Source organism: Aotus nancymaae, unplaced genomic scaffold (assembly GCF_030222135.1).
Source record: "Aotus nancymaae isolate 86718 unplaced genomic scaffold, 86718_ANA_hifiasm-v0.15.2.pri h1tg000040l, whole genome shotgun sequence".
Lineage (NCBI taxonomy): Eukaryota > Metazoa > Chordata > Mammalia > Primates > Aotidae > Aotus > Aotus nancymaae.
This window is the reverse complement of record NW_026988454.1, coordinates 50710610-50734022: the sequence shown is the minus strand read 5'-3', so window position 1 is coordinate 50734022 and position 23413 is coordinate 50710610. Positions and strand designations below refer to the sequence as shown.

The window sequence follows — 23413 nt, the reverse complement described above, 5'->3', positions numbered from 1 at the left end:
TGGGATTACAGGCGTGAGCCATTGCACCTGGCTGAAGAAAATATGTTTTAAAAAGATATTGTAACGTCGTCTTCTTACCTTCTTTTAAAAAATGTATTGTTTTCCTTCCTTTCTTCTTTTGTCAGAAAGTCATTAGGTAGGCCCAAACAAGGTAGATGGCACAAAGAGAGGTCTGATAAGAAGTTGGGGATCCCAGCATGAGGATAGCATCAGAGGAGGGTAGGCATGCAGGTTCAGTGTGGGGACCACGGCCCAAACTTGATAATGGCACCCACTGGGGTGAGCAGATAAGCAGGCTGGAACAGGGCTTGGAGCCAGCACATCCTGGGGTGGCAGTCTAGCTAAGGTAAAAGATTGGCTGATATAGGGAGGTTAGGAAAATAGAAGCTATTTCCTGTTACCAGAGAATGGAGATAAAAATATGGAAGAGGAGAAAACCTGAATAATTTAATGATTTTAGACTAGAACTAGAAATATCAGTGTGAACTCATGGCTCTTAACATAGCTAGGTATAGAAATAAATATATATGTGTGTATGTGTGTCCTCTTAAAGGGTCTGGGAGCAGTAACACTTACACATTAATAAGCTGAGGAAACTGAATATTCAAATCTAAGTTTCTAAATCCCACTCTCCATTGAAAGGAACCAGGATTCTTGGAGAAATGACTGATTTCAGGGATGGAACTGAGAAAATGTAAGATGAATGCAGAAAGTAATGGGTGCTCAAGTAATGGAGAAATGTCAAAAGGATACAGAAGCCTGTTTGAAGGGATTCTCACTATCCAAACCTGGGACAATTTGAGCTTTGAAATAAATTATATTAACGTATATTTTATTGAATAAAATATGAAATCCATAAGTCCATATTGAAGCGTAGTTGGAATGATAGTATTAGAAATACATCATTGATAATAATACTAATAATTACCAACACTTCAGACAATAAGCATCAAGAGATGCTAAAACCTAGTGGTAAAAGTAGGTTAAGGAATGAGATTTTGCATTTTCTCAAGTATTTTGTTGCAAAATATTAATTATATTATAAAGGGGAAAACAGTAATGGTATAGTGGAAAAGTCTGGCAGACATCATCATAATTAGTGACCAGAGTTCAGTACCATTATATGGGAAAAAACAGATTGGGATATAATGAAAAGATTATAGCACTTATGATATCCCCAGCCAAAACCTGGGTCTTAATCATGAAAAACATTGGATAAACCCAAATAATGGGCTTATGATCTTCAAAAATGGCAAAATCATGAAAATCAAGAGAAGACTGAGAAACTCTGGAAAGACATGAAACCTGGCTGTAATGAATAATCCTGGATTAGATCCTTTGTTATAAAGATTATCAGAATAATTAGTAAAACTTCAATGGGATCTTTGGCTGAAAACTCTGCAGGAGTTTGTACTATTTTTATAACTTTTGTGTAAATTTTAAATTCTTACTAGTATTTAGGTTCATGTTTTTATTATTTTTAGGCACAATGATTATAAAGTTGTATCACCTGCATTAAGGGCAGTTGGTAATATTGTGACTGGTGATGATATTCAAACACAGGTGAGTTCAAACTTAAGTATCATAAATTGTTGACATAATGGACTTTAAAAAATTTATGTTTCATATGACTTGATTGCATATTAATCAAGACTTTATCACCACAATTGTGTGTGTGTTTGTAATCTGTATCTTGGAGGATGGTGAGATGTCAAAGAAGATGTGTCATCAAGATTGACTCTAGCCAGATTTGGGTTACAATCTTTTTATTAATTTATTTAGCTAGTTAGTTAGTTAGTTTAGTTAGTTAGAGACAGGGTCTTGCTCTTTCCCCTAGGCTGCAGTGCAGTGGTGTGATCATGGCTTACTTCAGCCTCTACCTCCCCTTCTCAGGCAGTCCTCCCACCTCAGCCTTCCAAGTAATTGGGACCACAGGTGTGCACGACCACACCTGGCTAATTAAAAAAATTTTTTTTAGGGACAGGGTCTTACTATGTTGTCCAGGTTGGTCTCAAATTCCTAAGCTCAAGCAGTTTTCCTGCTTCGGCCTCCCAAAGTGTTAGAATTACAGGCATGAGCCGCTATACCCAGCACAATCTTTCTTGAAGATAGAAACTTAAATTCTTTAACATATTAGATTCTCCTTTGTTTACCACCTTACAGTATATTTTTATTCTAACCTACATATTTTCTTTCCTTTTTATCCTTTTAAAGGCCTATTTAGATACTAATCAAAGTTATTAAACAGTTGCTCTTTAGTAATTGATAGTTATTCATTTAATATAGCTCTTTAAATGAAAATGCCATTCTAGACATGCACTGTAATTTTCAGTTGGATTTCCAGTGCACTGCACCATACTTCTTCACCCAGATGAGTCTAAAGTAAATCATTGGAGTATTTTGAATATAGGAACATAATTAATCTTGCAATAGAGTAAAGAATGTAAAGGGACAATGCAGAATATACTTGTTTACAGAAGAAGAGTGAGATAGTAAAATTTTTTATGAAGCCAATTGATTCTACATGCTAATGTTTTTTAATGGTTTCAGTATTAGATAGACTGTATGATATTATTTATATTTTCACCAATTCATTTGGCAAAACTAGAGGTTGGATTCTAACTTCAATCAACAAATCTTTTTTCAAAGTTTTATCAGTTGAACTCCAAGAACATTTGTAAATTTGAAGGACACACCTCGATTTTCATTTTATTGGGTTGAGAACAGGGCACTTCTTTATAGTGGCACGAGACTAAGTTTATCAATAACAGAAGTGTAGAAGACAGCAAGTTTTACTTTGGGAGGAATTTCTCCTTTCTTAATTTTATTTTGTAGAATTGTTTTTGTACATCTAAATAATTCATTAATAGATTTTCATGTAGATTATTTACTATAAAACTTTTTGTTTCCATTTCTAATTTGTTTTAGGTAATTTTGAATTGTTCTGCATTACCTTGTCTCTTACATTTATTGAGTAGCCCAAAGGAGTCAATTAGAAAAGAAGCCTGCTGGACCGTTTCTAACATCACTGCTGGAAATAGAGCTCAGATTCAGGTAAATACCCTTCAGATCTGAGAGTAGAACAGCAAGGTCTAAGAAGCCAGTTTATCAGTGTTTTTTAGTGTCTAAGAAGACAAAAGCTTATCAGTGTTTTTTAGTGAGTTTCTAAAAAAGATTCTTTTTTAAAAAGATACCTAAAAAGTATTTTAAAGAACATGGCCTTTCCTCCTCTAAAATAATAACATTTACTTGTATTCTAGTGAAGAATCGCAAGTGTGTGTGTGTGCGCGCGCGTGCGTGTGCGCCTAGCACAATGCCTGATACATAATGGTTTGTCTTTAGAAAGATTTTTTTTTGCGCTAGTTTTAAATAAATTAAGCAATAATCTTCCTCTCAAAGCTTTTAATGATTTATTAGGGTCCTATCAAGCTTCTTAGGTCAATGATTATTTATCCATTTTAATCAGTCACATACTTTGTGCTTTATGATCTCTAAAATTTATATTTTGCTATTCTCCAGTCTTTGAAAAGCTGATTTCCTATGTAAAAAGAAAAAATATTTGAAAGTTTGCTGACAGTCTAGGAATAAAAAATATTTGGAAAGGTATTTCCAAAACCCCTAAAATTTTGAAGCTATTGGGTTTCAAGATATTTTTACTGGTAATATTTTAGAAACAGTATTTGTAGTGATTATATGTTTTTCCCCCCTCAGGCTGTTATAGATGCAAATATTTTTCCTGTTTTGATTGAGATTCTTCAGAAAGCAGAGTTTCGTACTAGAAAAGAAGCAGCTTGGGCTATAACTAATGCAACATCAGGAGGTACTCCAGAGCAAATAAGGTATGATATAAACTTTTAAATTGTTTTTTAAATGTAAATGAGACAAAAGTTGAAATAAAACATACTTTTATTTACTGGTGAAACTAAAATATTATTTCTAAGTCAGTTTGATAAACATTTTAAATCTGAAATGATAGCATGTATTATATCAATTATTCATTCACAATGTTTTTTTTTTCATTTTAAGTATAATTAACATCATTCTCCTTGATAGGCTACTTATGAAAAATGAGAGATTAAAAATCTGAACGGGAACAGTCTATGTTAATTTGCAGAGTACACTATCATGGGCATTAAATATTTTTTTAAACCATTAAAATCACAACAATATAGCTTTATTATATAGAAATGGCTAATAAATTTGAATATCCACTTACTTTGAATAAAATTGAAATAGACATTTGTTTACATGATGATCTGCTCCTCATTGATTGTTAGCCTTGCCTATGGATAGTATCTTTTATTTTTCTATACTGGTTACCTTTAAAAAAAAATATATATATATATATGTATATATATATATACACACACGTATATATATATATTATGTGTGTGTGTGTATATGTGTGTGTGTGTGTGTGTGTGTGTGTGTGTGTATATATATATATATATTAGCTTTTTGAGTCTAGGCTTTTTAAATTTATTTATTCTGCTAACAGCATAAAGAATAGGTGCATGGGCTTTTAAGTTAGCCTGATTTCAAATCCTGCTCCTTCAGTAAAAGTTGTGTGGTCTTGACAAAGTCATTTAACCCCTCTAATCTAGTTTCTTCATGTTTAAAAATAAGTTCCAGCAACGAATAGTAATGGTAGTACAGTCAGCCTTCCATATCCTCAGATTTTGCATCTGTGGATTCAACCAACTGCAGGTCAAAAATATTAAAAAAAAACACACAGTAAAAAATGACAGTACAGTGCTTGCTTCGGCAGCACATAGACTAAAATTGGAACGATACAGAGAAGATTAGCATGGGCCCTGCGCAAGGATGACACGCAAATTCGTGAAGCGTTCCATATTTTTATGGAAAAGAGGAAGTCAAATTGTCTCTATTTGCAGACGACATGATTGTATATCTAGAAGACCCCATCATCTCAGCCCAAAATCTCCTGAAACTGATAAGCAACTTCAGTAAAGTCTCAAGATACAAAATCAATGTGCAAAAATCACAAGCGTTCCTATACACCGATAACAGACTTAAAGAGAGCCAAATCAAGAACCAATTGCCATTCACAATTGCTACAAAGAGAATAAAATACCTGGGAATACAACTAACAAGGAACGTAAAGGACCTCTTCAAGGAGAACTACAAACCACTGCTCAATGAAATAAGAGAGGACACAAACAGATGGAGAAACATTCCATGTTCATGGTTAGGAAGAATCAATATTGTGAAAATGGCCATACTGCCCAAAGTAATTTACAGATTCAACGCTATCCCCATCAAGCTACCAATGACCTTCTTCACAGAACTGGAAAAAACCACCTTAAACTTCATATGGAACCAAAAGAGAGCCCGCATAGCCAAGTCAATTCTAAGCAAAAAGAACAAAGCAGGAGGCATCACACTACCAGACATCAAACTATACTACAAGGCTACAGTAATCAAAACAGCATGGTACTAGTACCAAAACAGAGATATAGACCAATGGAACAGAACAGAGGCCTCGGAGGCAACACAACATATCTACAACCATCCGATTTTTGACAAACCTGGCAAAAACAAGCAATGGGGAAAGGATTCCCCGTTTAATAAGTGGTGTTGGGAAAACTGGCTAGCCATATGCAGAAAGCAGAAACTCGACCCCTTCCTGACACCTTACACTAAAATTAACTCCAGATGGATTAAAGACTTAAACATAAGACCTAACACCATAAAAACCCTAGAAGAAAACCTAGGCAAAACCATTCAGGACATAGGCGTAGGCAAGGACTTCATGACCAAAACACCAAAAGCATTGGCAACAAAAGCCAAAATAGACAAATGGGACCTAATCAAACTCCACAGCTTCTGCACGGCGAAAGAAACAGTCATTAGAGTGAATCGGCAACCAACAGAATGGGAAAAAATTTTTGCAGCTTACCCATCTGACAAAGGGCTGATATCCAGAATTTACAACGAACTAAAACAGATTTACAAGAAAAAAACAAACAAGCCCATTCAAAAATGGGCGAAGGATATGAACAGATACTTTACAAAAGAAGACATACGTGAGGCCAACAAACATATGAAAAAATGCTCATCATCACTGGTCGTTAGAGAAATGCAAATCAAAACTGCATTGAGATTCCATCTCACGCCAGTTAGAATGGCTATCATTAAAAAATCTGGAGACAACAGATGCTGGAGAGGTTGTGGAGAAATAAGAACACTTTTACACTGTTGGTGGGAGTGTAAATTAGTTCAACCATTGTGGAAGACAGTGTGATGATTCCTCAAAGACCTAGAAATAGAAATTCCATTTGACCCAGCAATCCCATTACTGGATATATATCCAAAGGATTATATATCGTTCTACTATAAGAACGCATGCACACGAATATTCATTGCAGCACAGTTTACAATAGCAAAGACCTGGAACCAACCCAAATGGCCATCGATGATAGACTGGACAGGGAAAATGTGGCACATATACACCATGGAATATTATGCAGCCATCAAAAACGATGAGTTCACGTCCTTTGTAGGGACATGGATGAATCTGGAAACCATCATTCTCCGCAAACTGACACAAGAACACAAAATCAAACACCGCATGTTCTGACTCATAGGTGGGTGTTGATCAATGAGAACACATGGATACAGGGAGGGGAGCACTATACACTGGGGTCTGTTGAGGGTAAATAGGGGAGGGACAGTGGGGGGTGGGGAATTGGGGAGAGAGAGCATGGGGAGAAACGCTACATATAGGTGAAGGGGAGGAAGGCAGCAAATCACACTGCCATGTATGCACCTATACAACAATCTTGCATGTTCTTCACATGTACCCCAAAACCTAAAATGCAATAAAAAATATATATATATGTATATATATATATGTATGTATATATATGTGTGTGTGTGTGTGTGTGTGTATATATATATATACCTCAAGCTGAAGGAGAAAATTCCAGAACAAAGGTCTGAGATGCAAGGTGAAAATTCTACTAAAATAAAATGCTAAGCATGTGAGTAAATCTAAATAAACATTGATGATATGAAATAAAAAAAAATGACAGTACAATACAAAATAATACAAATTTAAAAACAATGTAACAATTATTAACATAGCAATTACAGTGTGTTAGTTATTATAAATAATCTAAAGATGGTTTCAAATATATGGAAAGATATGTATAGGTTGTATGCAAATACTGTGCTATTTTTTATAAAGGAATTGAGCATCTGTGGATTTTGGTATGGAGAGGGAGGGTGTCCTGGAACCAGTCTCTGATGAAGCCAAGGGACTGTATCTTGATATTTAAGTGAAATTTATGTCTTTGAAGTGTCAGTACAGTGCCTAAACATTATTATTAGCTAATAGATAATAACTAAGAATAGCTACTGTTATCATTATTTGTAATCGTCATGATTTGTACTATAGTATTGATTTCTGAATCTCTTTTTATCATGTATTTTCACTCTTTTTTATTTTTCATAGCAAAGTTTCACTTACACGTCTATTAAAATCCTTACTTGTACAGAATCATCTTGTTTGGAGGATCCCTCCATGAAACTGGATTTCTTAGAAAATATTTTCTAATGCATATTTAATTTATTTTTCAATTTATAAAACAAGTCAAATTACAATGCTATTTTATAGTGAAATTTATTGTGAAATCATTGTCTTTTATTGCCTTCATTTGTGGTATTACCTTGCTCTCCTCAAATTTGTATTGCTATATATTAGTAACATCTATCTCTGCCTTTTATTTTCTATTCTACTGTCTTTTTGCTTTAATCAGTATTTCCACTTTGTGTCATGGATACAAGCAGTATTAAATCAAGACCCTTCCTTTCTCCTAGTTTTTATTTTTTTAATGTTGATTTTATTTTTATTTGGACTGCACGTTTGTTTATCTGCAAATAGTTGTATTTTTTCAGTTAATTTTCATGGTTATATCTATTCTGTATGTTATTCCTTTAATTTATCGGTATGGATCAAGTGCCAACCTGAGATAATTATTTTTCTAACCATTTTAATCATTTCATTGAGTCTACATATATGGGAAAAGACCTCTTGATATCAGATTAAGTTCTGTGTGCATACTATTGCCAGTTACTTTGCTAAGTAAGTCATTTCAGTATTGAGCACCAGCAATGTATTAGGTACTTTCATGTATTTTATCTCCTTTAATCTCATAACTGTGAGGTAGTTATTCATTCGACAGATATTTTTGATCAATTACAGTATAGTGTAGGGCAAATGAGTGCTGCAGTGAAGGTATATACATTTTTTTTAGAGGGACAGAAACTTTTATTAAATGTCTATTGTGTTCTCACAACAACTCTCTGAGGTTGGTACTAATATTCCCATTTTAAGATGGGGAAACTGAAACACAGAAGAGTAATTGCCCAAGGTCACACAACTAATAAGGGGTGGAATTGGGACCTGAAGGCACATAGTCCAGCTTCATAGTATGTTTTTAAACTTTCTACTTAATACAGACTTTTTGCCAAGTGAACAAATCAGTTATTTCATTTACATTATAGAGTATAAAAAACCAGCCAATAACTAGAAAAGGACACGTGTTAGGAAATTAATGGAATTTTTTGTGAATATTATTTATGAAAATTAGTCACAAGATAGACTGTTTTGTTCCTAGAGGCCTTCTGTGCTTCTGAAACACAGCATATGTTTCAGAATATTAGCTGTGATTGTTTTTATGGGAAATTTTCTCAGGTTTAATTTAGATGTCTCTTCTTTCCATTTCTGCCTACCCCCATATGACCTGTGTGTGTGTGTATGTAGGCTTGCCTTAAAAATAAAATAAAGTAAAAACCCTTTTGAACCTACGCTTAGTGATTATCTGCCATGAAAAACAAGCACAAGTACCAGTCTGTGTGGGTATTTTATAGTATTTGCAAGACCATTTATTGCTAATTATATTAAATTAGAGAATAGGCGAATAAAAAAAGTTTTCATTTTCCTATGTGAGAATTTAAATGTGTCTAATGTTTGTGTTTGTATAGGAATACTTTTTCCTAATTGCTTATATAACAATTCACTATGAAGAATATTTTTGTGTCATTGCTAGAAACAGTACTTAAATCTTTTTAAATCTTTTTTTCCCCTTATTTTTCTTTTTTAAATTAATGTGAAGGTATTTGGTAGCCTTAGGCTGCATTAAACCACTTTGTGATCTTTTGACTGTTATGGACTCCAAAATAGTCCAAGTGGCTTTAAATGGACTTGAAAATATTTTACGTCTTGGAGAACAAGAATCTAAGCAGAACGGAATAGGCATTAATCCATACTGTGCTCTCATTGAAGAAGCATATGGTAAGTAATCAGTTAAAAATTTATAATTATTGACAGTTCTTAACTGTCCCTCTTAGATACTTTCCCCTTCCAGTTCCCTACAAATTTTTTGTTGTAAAAGCACTATAATTTTTTTTTAAGTTTTAAAATGTCACCCATAGTTTTATTACCCTAACAATTTATTTTTATTATTTACTGTTCTTTTTACATTGTCTTTATGCACAAATACTTTACATTGACCTAATTGTATTGTATGTATAGTTTTATGTTCTACTTTTTAACATTTTGGAGAAATTTTACATTTCTACATAATATTTATTATAATGTCCACATAATGTTTTATATATATATACACATACACACAAAATTTACATATAAATATATACATATTTACATATATAATATATTTAAATATATACACACTCACATATATATTTATGTATATATATATATTCCCACATAATATATATACATATTTACATATATTATATATACACATTTATGTGTATATATTTACATGTAATACATGTAAACATATGCATATATTTATTATACATATACATATGCATATATATGTGAATATGTGCATATTATATGTAATTATGCATTTATACATGCAAACGTATTTATATTATATACATAAATATTTACATATATACATATTTACACATAAACTATATACATATTTACATATATAAATATATACATATAAAAACACACATGTTTACATATGTATAATATATATGTACTTTTTTTTCTTGAGAACAGTTTTACTCTGTCTCCCAGGCTAGAGTACAGTGGTGCTATCTCACTCACTGAAACCTCCGCCTCCTGGGTTCAAGCAGTTCATGTGCCTCAGCCTCCCAAGTAGCTGGGATTACAGGTGCACACAACCACGCCCGGCTAATTTTTGTTTTAAGTAGAGATGGGGTTCACCATGTTGGCCAGACTGGTCTCGAGTGCCTGGCCTCAAGTGATCTACCTGCCTCAGCCTCCCAAAGTACTGGGCTTACAGACATGAGCCACCGTGCCAGGCCATAATGTTATATATTGAGTGAGGTTTTAGCCATTTGAATGCAGGTTTAACCATAACCTGTTGTTGACCATTGGGTGGTTCCCAATTTATCACTTTATGTATACCAAAATATTTATTTCTTCCATGGAATTAATATCTGAGGATAAATTTTCAGGAATACAGTTGCTGTGTCTTAGGCAGAGACTTCTTTTTAAGCTTTTGATATGTCTTATTTTGCTTTCCAAAGGCCTGTTGCTGACAGTGTCAGTGGCATTGTATGAATCTATTCTCCCACGTCATACTTGTTTTGTTGATTTTGCTGACTCAGCAGATGTAAAATAGTACAGCAAGTTGCTTTTATGTACATTTTTTGGTTTATTTCCTATAGATAGTAGTATGTATTTTTCTTTTTCTTTCTTTTTTATTTTTTTATTTGAGATGGAGTTTCACTCTCGTTGCCCAGGCTAGAGTGCAATGGCACAATCTTAGCTCACTGCAACCTCCACCTCCCGAATTCAAGCGATTTTTTTGCCTCAGTCTCCTGAGTAGCTGAGATTATAGGCATGTGCCACCACGCCTAGCTAATTTTGTATTTTTAGTAGAGATGGGGGTTTCACCATGTTGGTCAGGCTGGTGTAGAACTCCTGACCTTGTGATCCCCCCGCCTCAGCCTCCCAAAGTGTTGGGATTACAGGCGTGAGGCACCGTGCCTGACCAGTAGTATGTATTTTTCACGAGTTAAGTCTATTTCCTCATCCAAATTGCATATTTATATTACTTTGGTTATCTATTTGACTCTTTTTTTTTTGGTAAAAATTTGAATTTCATTTTATAGTAGTTTATTTTGATATGACTTTTCCCTTAGTCTATTTTTTCTTATTTTCAGATCATTCATTGAATACATTTTTATTTTAACAAAAGAAACCATGTTCGTTGGTATTTAATATAAAGAACTCAGTCTAATTTTCTGTTCTTGTGAAGTTTACAAAATCATTCTCTTATAGAGATTTGATGAAAATTAATTTTTTTATTTGCCAAGTTTTTAAAATTAGATTCTTAAAACATTTAACTTAATCATATGGAATTTATTTCAGGTAAAACATGAGTCTAAACTGATTATTTTCTTTTATTTGCGTTAAATATTCACTTTTCTGTAGTAAGTGCTCTTACATTGTATGGCTGATTCAGACTTTTATTTATGATTCTTAATGCCCATGATACCACTTTGCTTTTCTTTCAAATTATATAACATCTCTGGCTAAGACATTACAACATATTAGTCACTGATTTAAGAATATTGTCTTACTACAGTCATTATTTTGTCCCCAAATTAGACTAGGGTTTGGGCTATTCTATTATTGTACATAGATATGACTGCTTTGCTGCTTTTTTTATTCTGTGATAATCTGATTGAAGTGGTTTATCTATAATTAAATTAAATATGTTTTCAGCATTACCCAGACTTACATGTAGAGCTTTTTCTTGTAAGCAGTAAAATCAGTTGCTATAGATTCTCCTCATCCTTTCAAAATGAGACCTTTGAGTTTCACTTGCAGATTGTAATTCTATTAAATTATACAGCAGCCATATGTTTTTTATTGTCTGGGTTTGCAAATTTTACACATTTATTTCATACTGATACTCTCTGGCTCAGCATGTTTTGGTTTCTTCATTTGTTTTGTTGCTTTCCCTTTTTGTGCTTTGTTAATTACTCTGGAAAGGACCTGTGGAGTTACTTAATCTAAAACTGCCATTTTATAGTTGAGAAACTAAAGTACAGAAGAACTGAACTTTCTTGGCCAAGATCATACACCTAGCAGGGTAGTGTCTATGATCTTCTTACTCCCAGGCCTATGGTCCTTCATCTCACACTGCCACATACTCTCATTCTTGAAGTATAAATCATAAGTGATAGCTATTGATATGTGCAAAAATTAGATTAAAATAGCAGTTCCATTGCCAATGAGGTGATAGATGGTGTTCACTTATTTTGATTTAAACATACACTGAAATTGTAGTAACAGTTTGTTTTTAATGTATACATTATATAATAGGTCTGGATAAAATTGAGTTTTTGCAAAGCCATGAAAATCAGGAAATTTACCAGAAGGCATTTGATCTGATTGAACATTACTTTGGTGTAGAAGAAGATGACCCCAGCATTGTACCTCAGGTGGATGAAAACCAACAACAGTTTATATTTCAGCAGCAGGAAGCTCCAATGGATGGATTTCAACTTTAACTTGGTGGAGGAAAAAAAAATTTATGGCTAAAAAGGGTAGCTTCAGGTAACTCCTCTTTGTTGCCAGTGTCAGTAAGAACTTTTGCTTTTTTACATAGAATAGGAAAGAGAATTTGATGCAATTTTAGAAAGCAAAATGAAACAAAAATTTCCATTCAGATGCAACCTTTCATTGTAGTTTGTTGTTGTTTTAGTTTTGTTGTTGTGCCTGTATTTATATCTTCCATTGTTTGGATTTTTGTATCTATTTGTGAATAATTGAATATGCAACTATTTAGTAATTTAAGCTTGAAAAGGAGAACTTAGGTAAAGTATTACTTAGTAATTCTGAATTTTTTCAAGCATTCTTGGAAACTGCACATTAGCAGTACACCTATTGATAATTGCATTTTGGCAGTAAGTCTTACACATCCAATCTCTACTAAATCTACCTCTATCTTGAAGCAGAAATAAAAACAAAAAAGCTTCAAAAGCATGAAATAATGCAAATGCTAAATTAGAATGTGAAAATATTTATTACCTTAAATTACATATATCACTGTGCTGTAGGTTATATTTTGCAAAAAAAATTGCAACAGAAAACCTATAAAATTTATTTATAAAACATAGAAGAAATGTTGTACTGATAATCCATTAAAATGTGGCAATTGTGAAGAGAGAAGCTGTTCTTCATGTTGAACACATTATAAAGATTACTTTACAAAATGTTTAAATACTTGTGTTTTTAACATATAAGTGTTATGTATATTAGTATATTTTGTATTTCAACCAAATATGCTACCATTTTGAAATAGTGTTTTATTGTTTCACTCATTGTTTTAAATAGCATCATGACAGAGATGTCATCATGAATCTAAAGTAGTGCTGCATATCTAAAATAATAACTTTAATTAGTTCTCTGATTTTTCAGAGCAGTAATTGAAAAGTTTCATTTTCTATATAATAATAAGTTTAGGTACTTGAATGACAAAATTATCCTGAAAAAATAACCTAATGTTATTAGAAATGTGTTAAATTTTATTAAATGCATTTAACATTTGGATGCTAAATGATGATGATAATGAAAATTGCTAAAGATTTTTTAATATGGTTCAAATCTATCATAGACTTTTTTTTCTTTTAGTAATACTGAGAGGGTCATACTGCTGCTTGTTATGAATCATAGATTACATTCATGTCAGATTGGTCAATATGTATGTTTTATGATTTAACAGCAAAAACCTCTTCAAACTGAAAGTTTAAAAGAAAGGTTTCAATAGAAAAATTTTATATATATATATTTATTTATGTATACATATATATCTGTGTGTTACTCTCACAGTTCAACTACTGTCGAACTCAGTCTTTTAATTTATAGTTCTACGTAGGCTATTTACATTTCCAATTATATACCTAGAATACTAATTTAAAACATAGTTTACAACTCTTTTAAAATGAGAACTAAGGCAATTTTGATAGGATTCATGGTCTATTCTTAAAGAAAGATTTCATTTATGATAGTATTTGTAATGTTTCTGCTGGAAATCAGAGGCACGTTCCAAGAGGAAAATGTATATAGGAGTACTTTTAAAGAATATGTCGCTTTGTAAATTATGTATCATGAAACTAAGCTTTTGACAAGACACTTAAAACCTACAGCTGTAAGATACAGGTTTAAATGGTGTCCCTAATGCTGACTGCATCTGCCAGCCCTTTTTTATTATTGTTAAGTAGAAGACTGTATCTGTGCCCTTTTTTTTTTTTCATAGTGGAGAGTATATAGTTGAGTATAAAATGGTTTTCTTTTACATTATCTATATTGAGAAAACAGGGTAGTTATATTAAAGCTTACCAAATTGATGGTGAATTTATCAGATAAACATTTTTGTGGTGCAGGTGGTTCTAAGTTTCAGGTGACAGGGTATTCTACTCTTTCTAGTCAATTAAAATTAATAATGCAGCATAATTCATAAACTAACCAGCTGTGCCTCCTTTTTTTTTGAGGACCCTGTAGTCAATATAATAAATTTCTAAGCCCAAATTTTCAGACAAAATAGTTCTTAAAGAAGGAAAAATAATAAATATGTGTGTGCTCATGCATGCACACAGAATGACCTATGAAAGGAAACTTAAATTTAGCCAGTAAAACATATCTCTAAGTATGGACTATGATTATACTTCATAAGCATTTGAGTACAAATTTATATTTATTCCGATGAATATGTTATTTGGGTAATTAATTTTAGATTTGATTGCAAAGAGCACTATATAGCAGTTGGGACCAGATCTTGGCCTGGATTATTGTTAAGAGTTTATTGGATCAAGACTAACAAATACTTAGTTACTAAAATTAAAAAAATATAGAGCTACTCTTTTCAAGTATGCCATTTAAAATGCTCCATCAGGCAGAGCCCTGACCAGGGAAGAAGAAGAAAAAAAAGAAATGGAAAGAAGAAAAGAAAAGGAGAGAAAAAAATAAATAAAATGCTCCAAAATGTGTTTTCATTAGTCTTCACTGGCCCTTGTGGAGGGAAAAAAATTCCTTTTTTAACATTTGTTAAATTTAAATCGAAGAGAAACTATGCCAAAAAAAAAAATGTGTTATAAAGAGTAGGCATGTAGCATTAATGCAAATATCAAGAAAATACTTGAAAGAGTCCTTTTTATTTATTTAATTAAATTTGGTGTTTTATTTTGTCTGAATCTGAATTTCTCCTATTTAATCTATGCAATTTTGCTTGTTTTATATTTATAAATACTTGACTTACTGATGTGGTCTTTTTACTATGTCTTATTTCGAAAAGTTGTTTTACGTGGTAGTGTCCTTACATTTTAGTGTCATTTGGTCAACTTACTGGTAACACCAGAACAAGAAAGCAAAAAAGTAATAAATTCTGCTGGCACAGAGCTAACATATCATTGGTAAAACCTATTTGCAGTTAAAGGTTGATTTATTGGATAAAGGACTAAAAGAAGCATATATTACCTTTGCCTTTATATTTTTCTTTTAAGAAGGAGCATTATGGAAAAATAAATATTAAAAAATCTTAGTGAATTTTTGTTGCTGTTCTCAATTCAGCAATCTGCTGGCTGCTTGTGAAACTGTGAAATCAAATTGTTCTTAAACCTTTATTCAGTTTAGTTTATAGCATTACTGTTCTATGAAATGTGACATTTTAGGAGCCAATATAATAGAGCTCTAAAACAACAGTATATGTTTAAATTCTGACTGGGGAGTAAGAAGAGAAAATATTCTTACCCTATTAATTAAAACAACTTTTGAGCAGTATGCAATATTATGAAATGTTATAGCACTATATTAAAAAGTAATAAAATATTTAAAAATTGCATTTATATAAATGTGTCCATTCCATTTTGAAGATTGTTGTTTCCTAACAGAACGAAAACAGATGCTATTATTGATTAAAAATCCATTTACTTTCTAAAACCAACAAAGGAGATAAAATAGTTATAAAAAATAGCTAATCCAAAACTAGACAAAAAAAGAGAAAAAAACAAATGGTGGAACAAATAGCACGATAGATCAAACTCAGTCATAGCAATAATCACAGTAATTACTAGTAATTTAAGCCTGCCAGTTAAGTGCTGAGTTTATCAGTTTTAATAAAAAACTAGGGCCGTATTTTGCCTCTAAGAAAATGTTTTCAAGAAGCAAATCGGTGAAAAGTAAAAGGATGGAAATAAGATATACCGTGCTATCACAAATCAAAAGTAAGTTGGAGTGGCCATATTAATATCAAAGTACATTTCAGAGCAAAGAATATTTATTGCTGGAGATAAAGAGAGTCATTTGATAAAGGGATCAATTCATGATAGTCAAAATGTAGAAACAACTCAAATGTTAATTGGCCAATGGATAAATAAAATGTTATATTCATAATATGGGATATTACTCAGTATTGAAATGAAATACTGATATGTGGTACCACATGGGTGAATATTGAAAACATTAGGCTAAGTAAAAGAAACCAGATTCCATATATGAAATGTTCAGAATAGGCAAATCTATAGAAACAGAAATAAATTAATATCTAGGACTGGGGAGAATTGGAAATGGGAGGTGACTGGGTACAAAGTTTCTTCTTTGGGCAATAAAAATACGGTTTTCTAATAAATTCATAGAGATGTGCTGCCATCACCATAAGCAAAAGCTCACCTTCTCAGTCACACTAGCTGTATTTCAAGTGCTCAGTAGGGAGTGCAGTGCTACAGTATGTTTTTTAAATTACATGAGAGTGACACAAAGTTTTAAATGCATATTTTACACCCCAAAGAAACCAATCCTTGTTCTTGGACTTAGCTGAGCACCCTAGGATCCATGGATTTACAGTTTTCATCAAATTTGGAAACATAGCAATTATCTGAACATTTTTTCAATGCCAATTCCACTTACATTAGTCTGCTTGAAATAGTCACACAGCTTATTAATCCTTTGCTCATTTTTGGTTATTTTTCATTTTATATAGTTCCATTGCTTCATCTTCAAGTTCACTAATCTTGTCTTCTGTTGTGTCTAATCTCTTAATTCCGATAGTGTATTTTTTATATCAGATGTTATGTATTTTATCTTTAAAAATTCAATTTGGATGTCTTATATCTTCCATTTTTTTAAAATCATACTCAAGTTTTCCTCTGCTGGTTTGAACACAGCAAGTGTAATGATAATGGCTGTTTGAATGGCCTTGCTGTCATTTCTTGGTCTGTTTCTGTTTATTGATTTTTTTTATTATTTGTATTTTTCATTTGCATGCATTTGCATGTTTGGCTATTGAATTTCCCATATTTCTTTTTCTTAACACAAGTTACTAGGGGAAAAAATGTAATCCTTTACAGGCTTGCTTTTGAACTTTAAAGCAGACACAGAACAACATTTATTTTACTGCTGAGTCAGTACTGTTCCAAGTACTCTGACACCCTATGGATTATAGGGGATTTTTCACTTTGACTGGTGGAACTTAAAGTATTTCTGAGCATTGTGAGCTCCAAAAATTGTTTCCCCTTGTTCTTTCAGGTGATTCTTTAGAAGGCCTTGGGTAGTAGTTACATGTGGTCAACAGTATTCAGCTGAAGACTCAAGGGGAATCCTCTGCAGATAATCTGGAGCAATCTGTGTAGTTTTGTCACATTTGGTACTCTACCTTGTGAACTCTATTTTTGTCCACCCTGGCTCCCAACTCTTTCTCCCCAACTCAGATACTTCCTGGCTATAGCTGGATTTCTCTTCCTTGCCCTGCAGTCTTGAAACTCTAAGCAGTAAGAGATGGAGCAGTCATAGAGTTGGCTAATTTGCTGCTTCTGTTTCACATGTCATGGTCCAGTCTAATGTCTGGAAACTGTTGTTTCATGTTTTTGCCCTGGTCCCTGTTACTCTGGTTTGGCTTGAAGCAGAAGTTAGCATACCAATCCATGTTCTTTTTAAAATCTCTGTTTAAAGTGGGCTTTTATCATTGTTCATATTTTTTGTGTGTGCCTTTTTTTTTTTTAGCTCAGTCACTCTTGCTGAATTCAGTTACAGTGATTCTCTATAGTCTTTTTACTTATTTCCTTAGTTTTTGCTCTTAATTCTAGAATTTCCAGTCTTTTATTGTCTTTGGATTTATTCTGTAAGTCTTTTACTGATTTCTTAAGATTGTTAAGTGTTTAATTTTAGGAGGTTAAAAATTTACCTTGAAGTACCATTTCAGTTGCATTCAACAAATTGTTCAGTTCTAAGAATTTTAAGTTTTATGTTATGATTTATTCATGACATGTGACTCACTTAGAAATGTACTTTTAAATTTCAGACCTTAAAAATATTATGGCACTAACTTCTAAGTTGTGATGTGATTACATGTAGTTTGAAATTCATTGATATTTGCTTTATAATCTGGTATATGTTCGTTTTAGTGAAATGGCCCATGTGTGTATGAAAAGAATGTGTTTTAATTGATTCATATCTTTTACATACTAGTCTGCTTAATTAGTTTCTAATTTGTCAATTTCTAAGAGAGGTGTGTTAAAATTTCCCAAGATGATTGGTGGGTTTTTAATTTTCCTTATAGTTTTGACAATTTTTTGATTTTTTTTTTTTTTTTTTTTGAGACGGAGTCTCGCTCTGTTGCCAGACTGGAGTGCAGTGGCACAATCTCAGTTCACTGTAATTTCCGACTCCCTGGTTCAAGCAATTCTCCTGCCTCAGCTTCCCAAGTAGCTGGGATTGCAGGCACATGCCACCATGCCCAGCTAATTTTTGCGTTTTTGGTAGAGACAGGGTTTCACTATGTTGGCCAGGATGGTCTCGATCTCCTGACCTTGTGATCTACTTGCCTTGGCCTCCCAAAGTGTTGGGATTACAGGCCTGAGCCACTGCACCCATCCCTTTTTTATGTTTTATGTGGTTTTTACATTATCTTGTGCATAGAAATTTAGAATTCTGTCTTGTTTTTTTTAGGTTCAGATAAGTTGTACATTTAAGTGCTAAAAGAGCAGAACAATAGTTGACATTTTCAGAGTACTTGATAAGTGAACTTTAACAAAGTAGTTGAAACTTAACTGAAAGTGTTCTCTTTTTGATCTTTGTGGTGGAAATGACAGACTTTTTCATTGAAGGATGAGGATACAGCAACCATATTATGCCAAGATGAAAAATATCATGATAATATTGAAAGGACAAGCATGAGCTTCCCATGGTAAAGTCTTCTGTACCAATGCGCCAGAGAATGCCCACCATCCAAAAAAGCAGTCAGTTGATGGAATGGAAGATTATTAAACCTTTGGTCTGGGATTTACTGTTAAAAAACAAACAAAAACAACAAAAAAGCAGTGAACAGGAAACAGTTAAGAAAATGATTTAACTGAAGGGAAACATGTCTTTTTTTTAAAGCACTGTTCTTAATCCCCATGACTGTCTCTCAGTCACAATTCCAGATTAAAAGAATATACTTTGTGTTTTAATGTTTTATGCTTTTTATGAAATAGTCTTTTATTTTCCCCCCTTATGGAACCACAGGAGTAATTATCTTTTCACCCACATACAAGTGCTCGTCATAAATACATGAAGAACTTGTGTTTATCATTCAAACAACTAGCACCAAGAAATTATTTGCTGCAATTTAATGTCAAATAATATTACTGGGTAAATAATTTTTTATATACACATACTAAAACACAAATGCAGATTTATGGGTCAGATGACAGTTATTCTTTTTCCTGTACACATGGTAATTCATTAACATTGCCTCAGAAATATATTAGAATACACTTTATGTGTCTATAGAATATACATTCATGCATACATAAACTCATGTGATGTGTATAGTTTTTAACAAATGCACTGGCCATTACCCATTCCACTGGAAAATATATATATGAACTACCTCATGAAATGTAACCAGGAGTATTAAAGAACCACAAGTTTCTACCAATAATAGGCATCTAAAAGCCTTGACTATGAAGAGAGAGTTCTTTTTTAAATAAACGTATTTAACCCAATTCTACTACCAGATAACACAGTTCTCCTTCATTTGATAGTGATTTCTATTGTACTAACTACAGGCTATTATTTATATACTCCTAACAAAATAAGACACACAAAAATAGAGTTAAATATTGGTGTATTTTAAAACTATCACATCTTTGAAAGCACTACTTGAATTTACCTACTTTATTTCTCACTGTGCCCTAAGAATTTCGAGGTATCACATGAAGAGAAGACACCAATTTAAAAAGGTCAACAAATAGGAAAATTCCATCAGCATAAAATTTAAAATATTGGCTTTCTAGCTCAGTAATTTGTCACAGCTTATCATATTTAAATGAACATCTATTCAGGCTTGCATCCTAGAGTGGGATTTAAAATTTTCCAAAGGATAGTCCTTCAATATTGTACATTGAAGCATATACATTAAGGAAAATTTCTTTTAAAGTTATCACAACACTTTTTCTATGTGAAAGTTGAGGACAATTTATATGAATAACATTCTGTTATGTAAGAAGGGGTATTCAAGCTACACCCATAAAACTGAGAAATCTGGCCTAGTGTTGGGGGTTTACCACTAAGTTTTTTGTTGGGATTGGAAATTATGTTGGTTACTTTAAAAGGGCGAAAATTCTTTTCTTTCTTTCTTTTTTTTTTTAATGAACAAGAATCCCTTTTTATTGTTCTCCCTAGATTCTGTTTTGAAAGATGTCAAACTCTACTAATTGATATTTAATTCCAATTTTAAATAATCAGCTGTACAAATGAGTTTTTAAAGTGTAATAAGCAACATTTCAAGAATTAAAAAGATTTTTATCTTATTTAATCATGATGATATTATAGGTAGGTCAGTGACTGTAGATTCAGAAATACTAGTTTAATGTTAACATGGTAATTACTTTTTAAAATGTTTTTGTTTTTGCTTTTCCATTTGTTTAAACTTTTTCTCTTTTCTGTCATGAATTTATTTTTTATCTTAAATTGAGAATGGTATATATTTATGGGCCATATTGTGTTTTTAAAAATATATTTGCCTCATGAAATGATAAAAATCAAGCTAATTAACCTTACATACTCTTTTTTATGGTGAGAACATTTAAAATTTACTCTTCCCCCACCACTCTCTGAGACAATCTCACTCTGTCACCCAGGCTGGAGGGCAGTGGCGTGACCTCGGCTCACTGCAACTCTGCCTCTCAGGTTCAAGCAATTCTCATGCCTCAGCCTTCCAAGTAGCTGGGATTACAGGCGTGTACCACCATGTCCGGCTAATTTTTTTGTGTTTTTAGTAGAGACGGGTTTCACCATGTTGCCCAGGCTGGTCTCGAACTCCTGCCTCAAGCAATTTGCCCATCCCACCTCAGCCTCTCAAAGTGCTGAGATTACAGGCGTAAGCCACTGCGCCTGGCTAAAATCTGTTCTTTCAGCAATTTTGGAATATAAAATACGTGGTTATTAACTATAGTCAGCATGGTGTGCAATGGATCTTTAAAAGCTATTCCATAAGTTTTACGGAACCTTTGTACCCTTTGACTATCTCCCCATTTCTCATCCCCTCCATTTCTCCCAATCTGGTAACCACTATTCTACTCTCTACTTCTATGAGTTTGAGTTGTTTAGATTCTACATATAAGTGAGATCACACAGCATTTGTCTTTTTGTTCCTGGCTTATTTCACTCAGCATAATGTCCTCCAGTTTTATCCATGTTATAAATGGCAGAATTTCCTTTTTGTCCAGCTGAATAGTATTCCATTTTGTTAAGTACCACATTTTCTTTATTCATTCCTTTTTGATGGGCAATTAGGTTGCTTTCATATCATGGCCATTGTGAAAAATGCTGCAATGAACATGTGGGTGAAGATATTTCCTTGACATACTGACTTCAAGTTATTAGGATATATATCCAGAAGTGGGACTGCTGGATTATATGGTAATTCTGTTTGAAATTTTTTGACAGATGTCTGTACTTTTTTCTATAATGGTTGTATTTGCATTCCACCAACAGTACAAAAGATGCCTTTTCTCCACATCCTCACCAATACTTATCTTTCATCTTTTTGATAATAGCCATTCTGACAGATGTGAGGTAATGTATCATTATAGTTTTAATTTGTATTTCCCTATGATTAGTGATTTTAAGCATTATTTTCATATATCTGTTGGCTATTTGTATGCCTTCTTTGGATAAGTGTCTCCTCAGGCCCTTTGCCGATTTTTTAAGTGGGTAATTTATTTTCCTGCTATTGAGTTGCATTTCTAATATATTTTGGATAGAAGCTCTTTATCACATATATAGTTTGCACATATTTTCTCCTAATCCATGGGTTTTCTCTTCACTCTATTGATTGTTTTCTTTGCTATGAAAATTCTTTTTTAAGTTTGAAGTGAAATGGACTTCTTGCCTGGGGTGGCATCCGAAGTTTGTGGTCTCATGGCTGAGTGTGTCAAAGATGCAGACACACCAAGGGTGAGGTCAGAGCAGAAGTAGAATTTTAACAGGCAAAAGAAAGAGAACAACCTTTGCAGAGAGGGGTCTGAAAAGGGTTGCTGTTCAGTCGTGAAATGCAAGAGTTTTTATAAGTGAGTTAATGGGGAGGCGATGTCTTATCTACATAGGGCATGAAAAACTGGTTAGGACCAGGTGTGAATCTCTGGCATCCTCCACCCCAACCTTTTATTATGCTGTGGGTCCTTTGCCTGAGCAGCTCCACATTGCTTTCCTACTGTGCATGTGCTAAAAACAACAAAGGGGTGGGGGGGAGGTGGAACCCTCATGGTGTACATGCCTGGCCCCAGGTACCCCTTTCGGTGCAGTTGGAGACATCCCCCCATGCAAGCTTCTAACTTCCTTATCACTGTTTACAGCCTGATCTTCCAGACCACTCTTTATTAGAAAAGAAGTGATTTATTGGGCTGCTGAGGACTTTCTGCCTTAACTTTATGGCTAGCTAGTCTCCTTTTACCTCCTCTCAGAAGTAATCACAGTTGTCTTTTTTCATTTGTTGCTTGTGCTTTGGAGTTCTTATCCAAAAAATCATTGCCCAGACCAATATCATAGAGCTTTTCCTTATGTTTTCTTCTACTAGTTTTATAGTTTCTGGTCTTAAGTTTTTAATCTATTTCAAGTTGATTTTTCTACATAATGTGATATGATGGTCTTATTTCATTATTTTGCCTGTGGATGTCCAGTTTTTCCAACGCCATTTACTGAAAGATTCCGTTGTGTGTTCTTGGCACCTTTGTCAAAAATCAACTGACCATATAGATGTGTGGGTTTATTTCTGGGCTTTCTGTTCTTTTTCAATGCATGATGTGTCTGTTTTTATGCCAGTACCATGTTATTTTGATTACTATAGGTTTGTAATATATTTTGAAATCAGACATTGCAATTCTTCCAGCG

At 33.1% G+C, this 23413-nt stretch overlaps 1 protein-coding gene and 1 non-coding gene across 2 annotated transcripts in view; both read left to right on the top strand.

The window, feature by feature from the left end:
- Positions 1-15584, top strand: part of KPNA5 (karyopherin subunit alpha 5) — a 66737-nt gene extending 51153 nt beyond the window's left edge. The window contains exons 10-14 of the mRNA XM_012460434.3: positions 1485-1563; positions 2929-3054; positions 3712-3839; positions 9141-9319; positions 12368-15584. Coding sequence (XP_012315857.1) covers positions 1485-1563; positions 2929-3054; positions 3712-3839; positions 9141-9319; positions 12368-12555 — 700 coding nt within the window. The 3' untranslated portion in view covers positions 12556-15584. The remainder of the gene's footprint in view (positions 1-1484; positions 1564-2928; positions 3055-3711; positions 3840-9140; positions 9320-12367) is intronic.
- Positions 4753-4859, top strand: LOC135268474 (U6 spliceosomal RNA). The gene has a single exon (XR_010336791.1). It is a non-coding gene; the product is annotated as a U6 spliceosomal RNA (small nuclear RNA).
- Positions 15585-23413: the final 7829 nt, after the last annotated feature.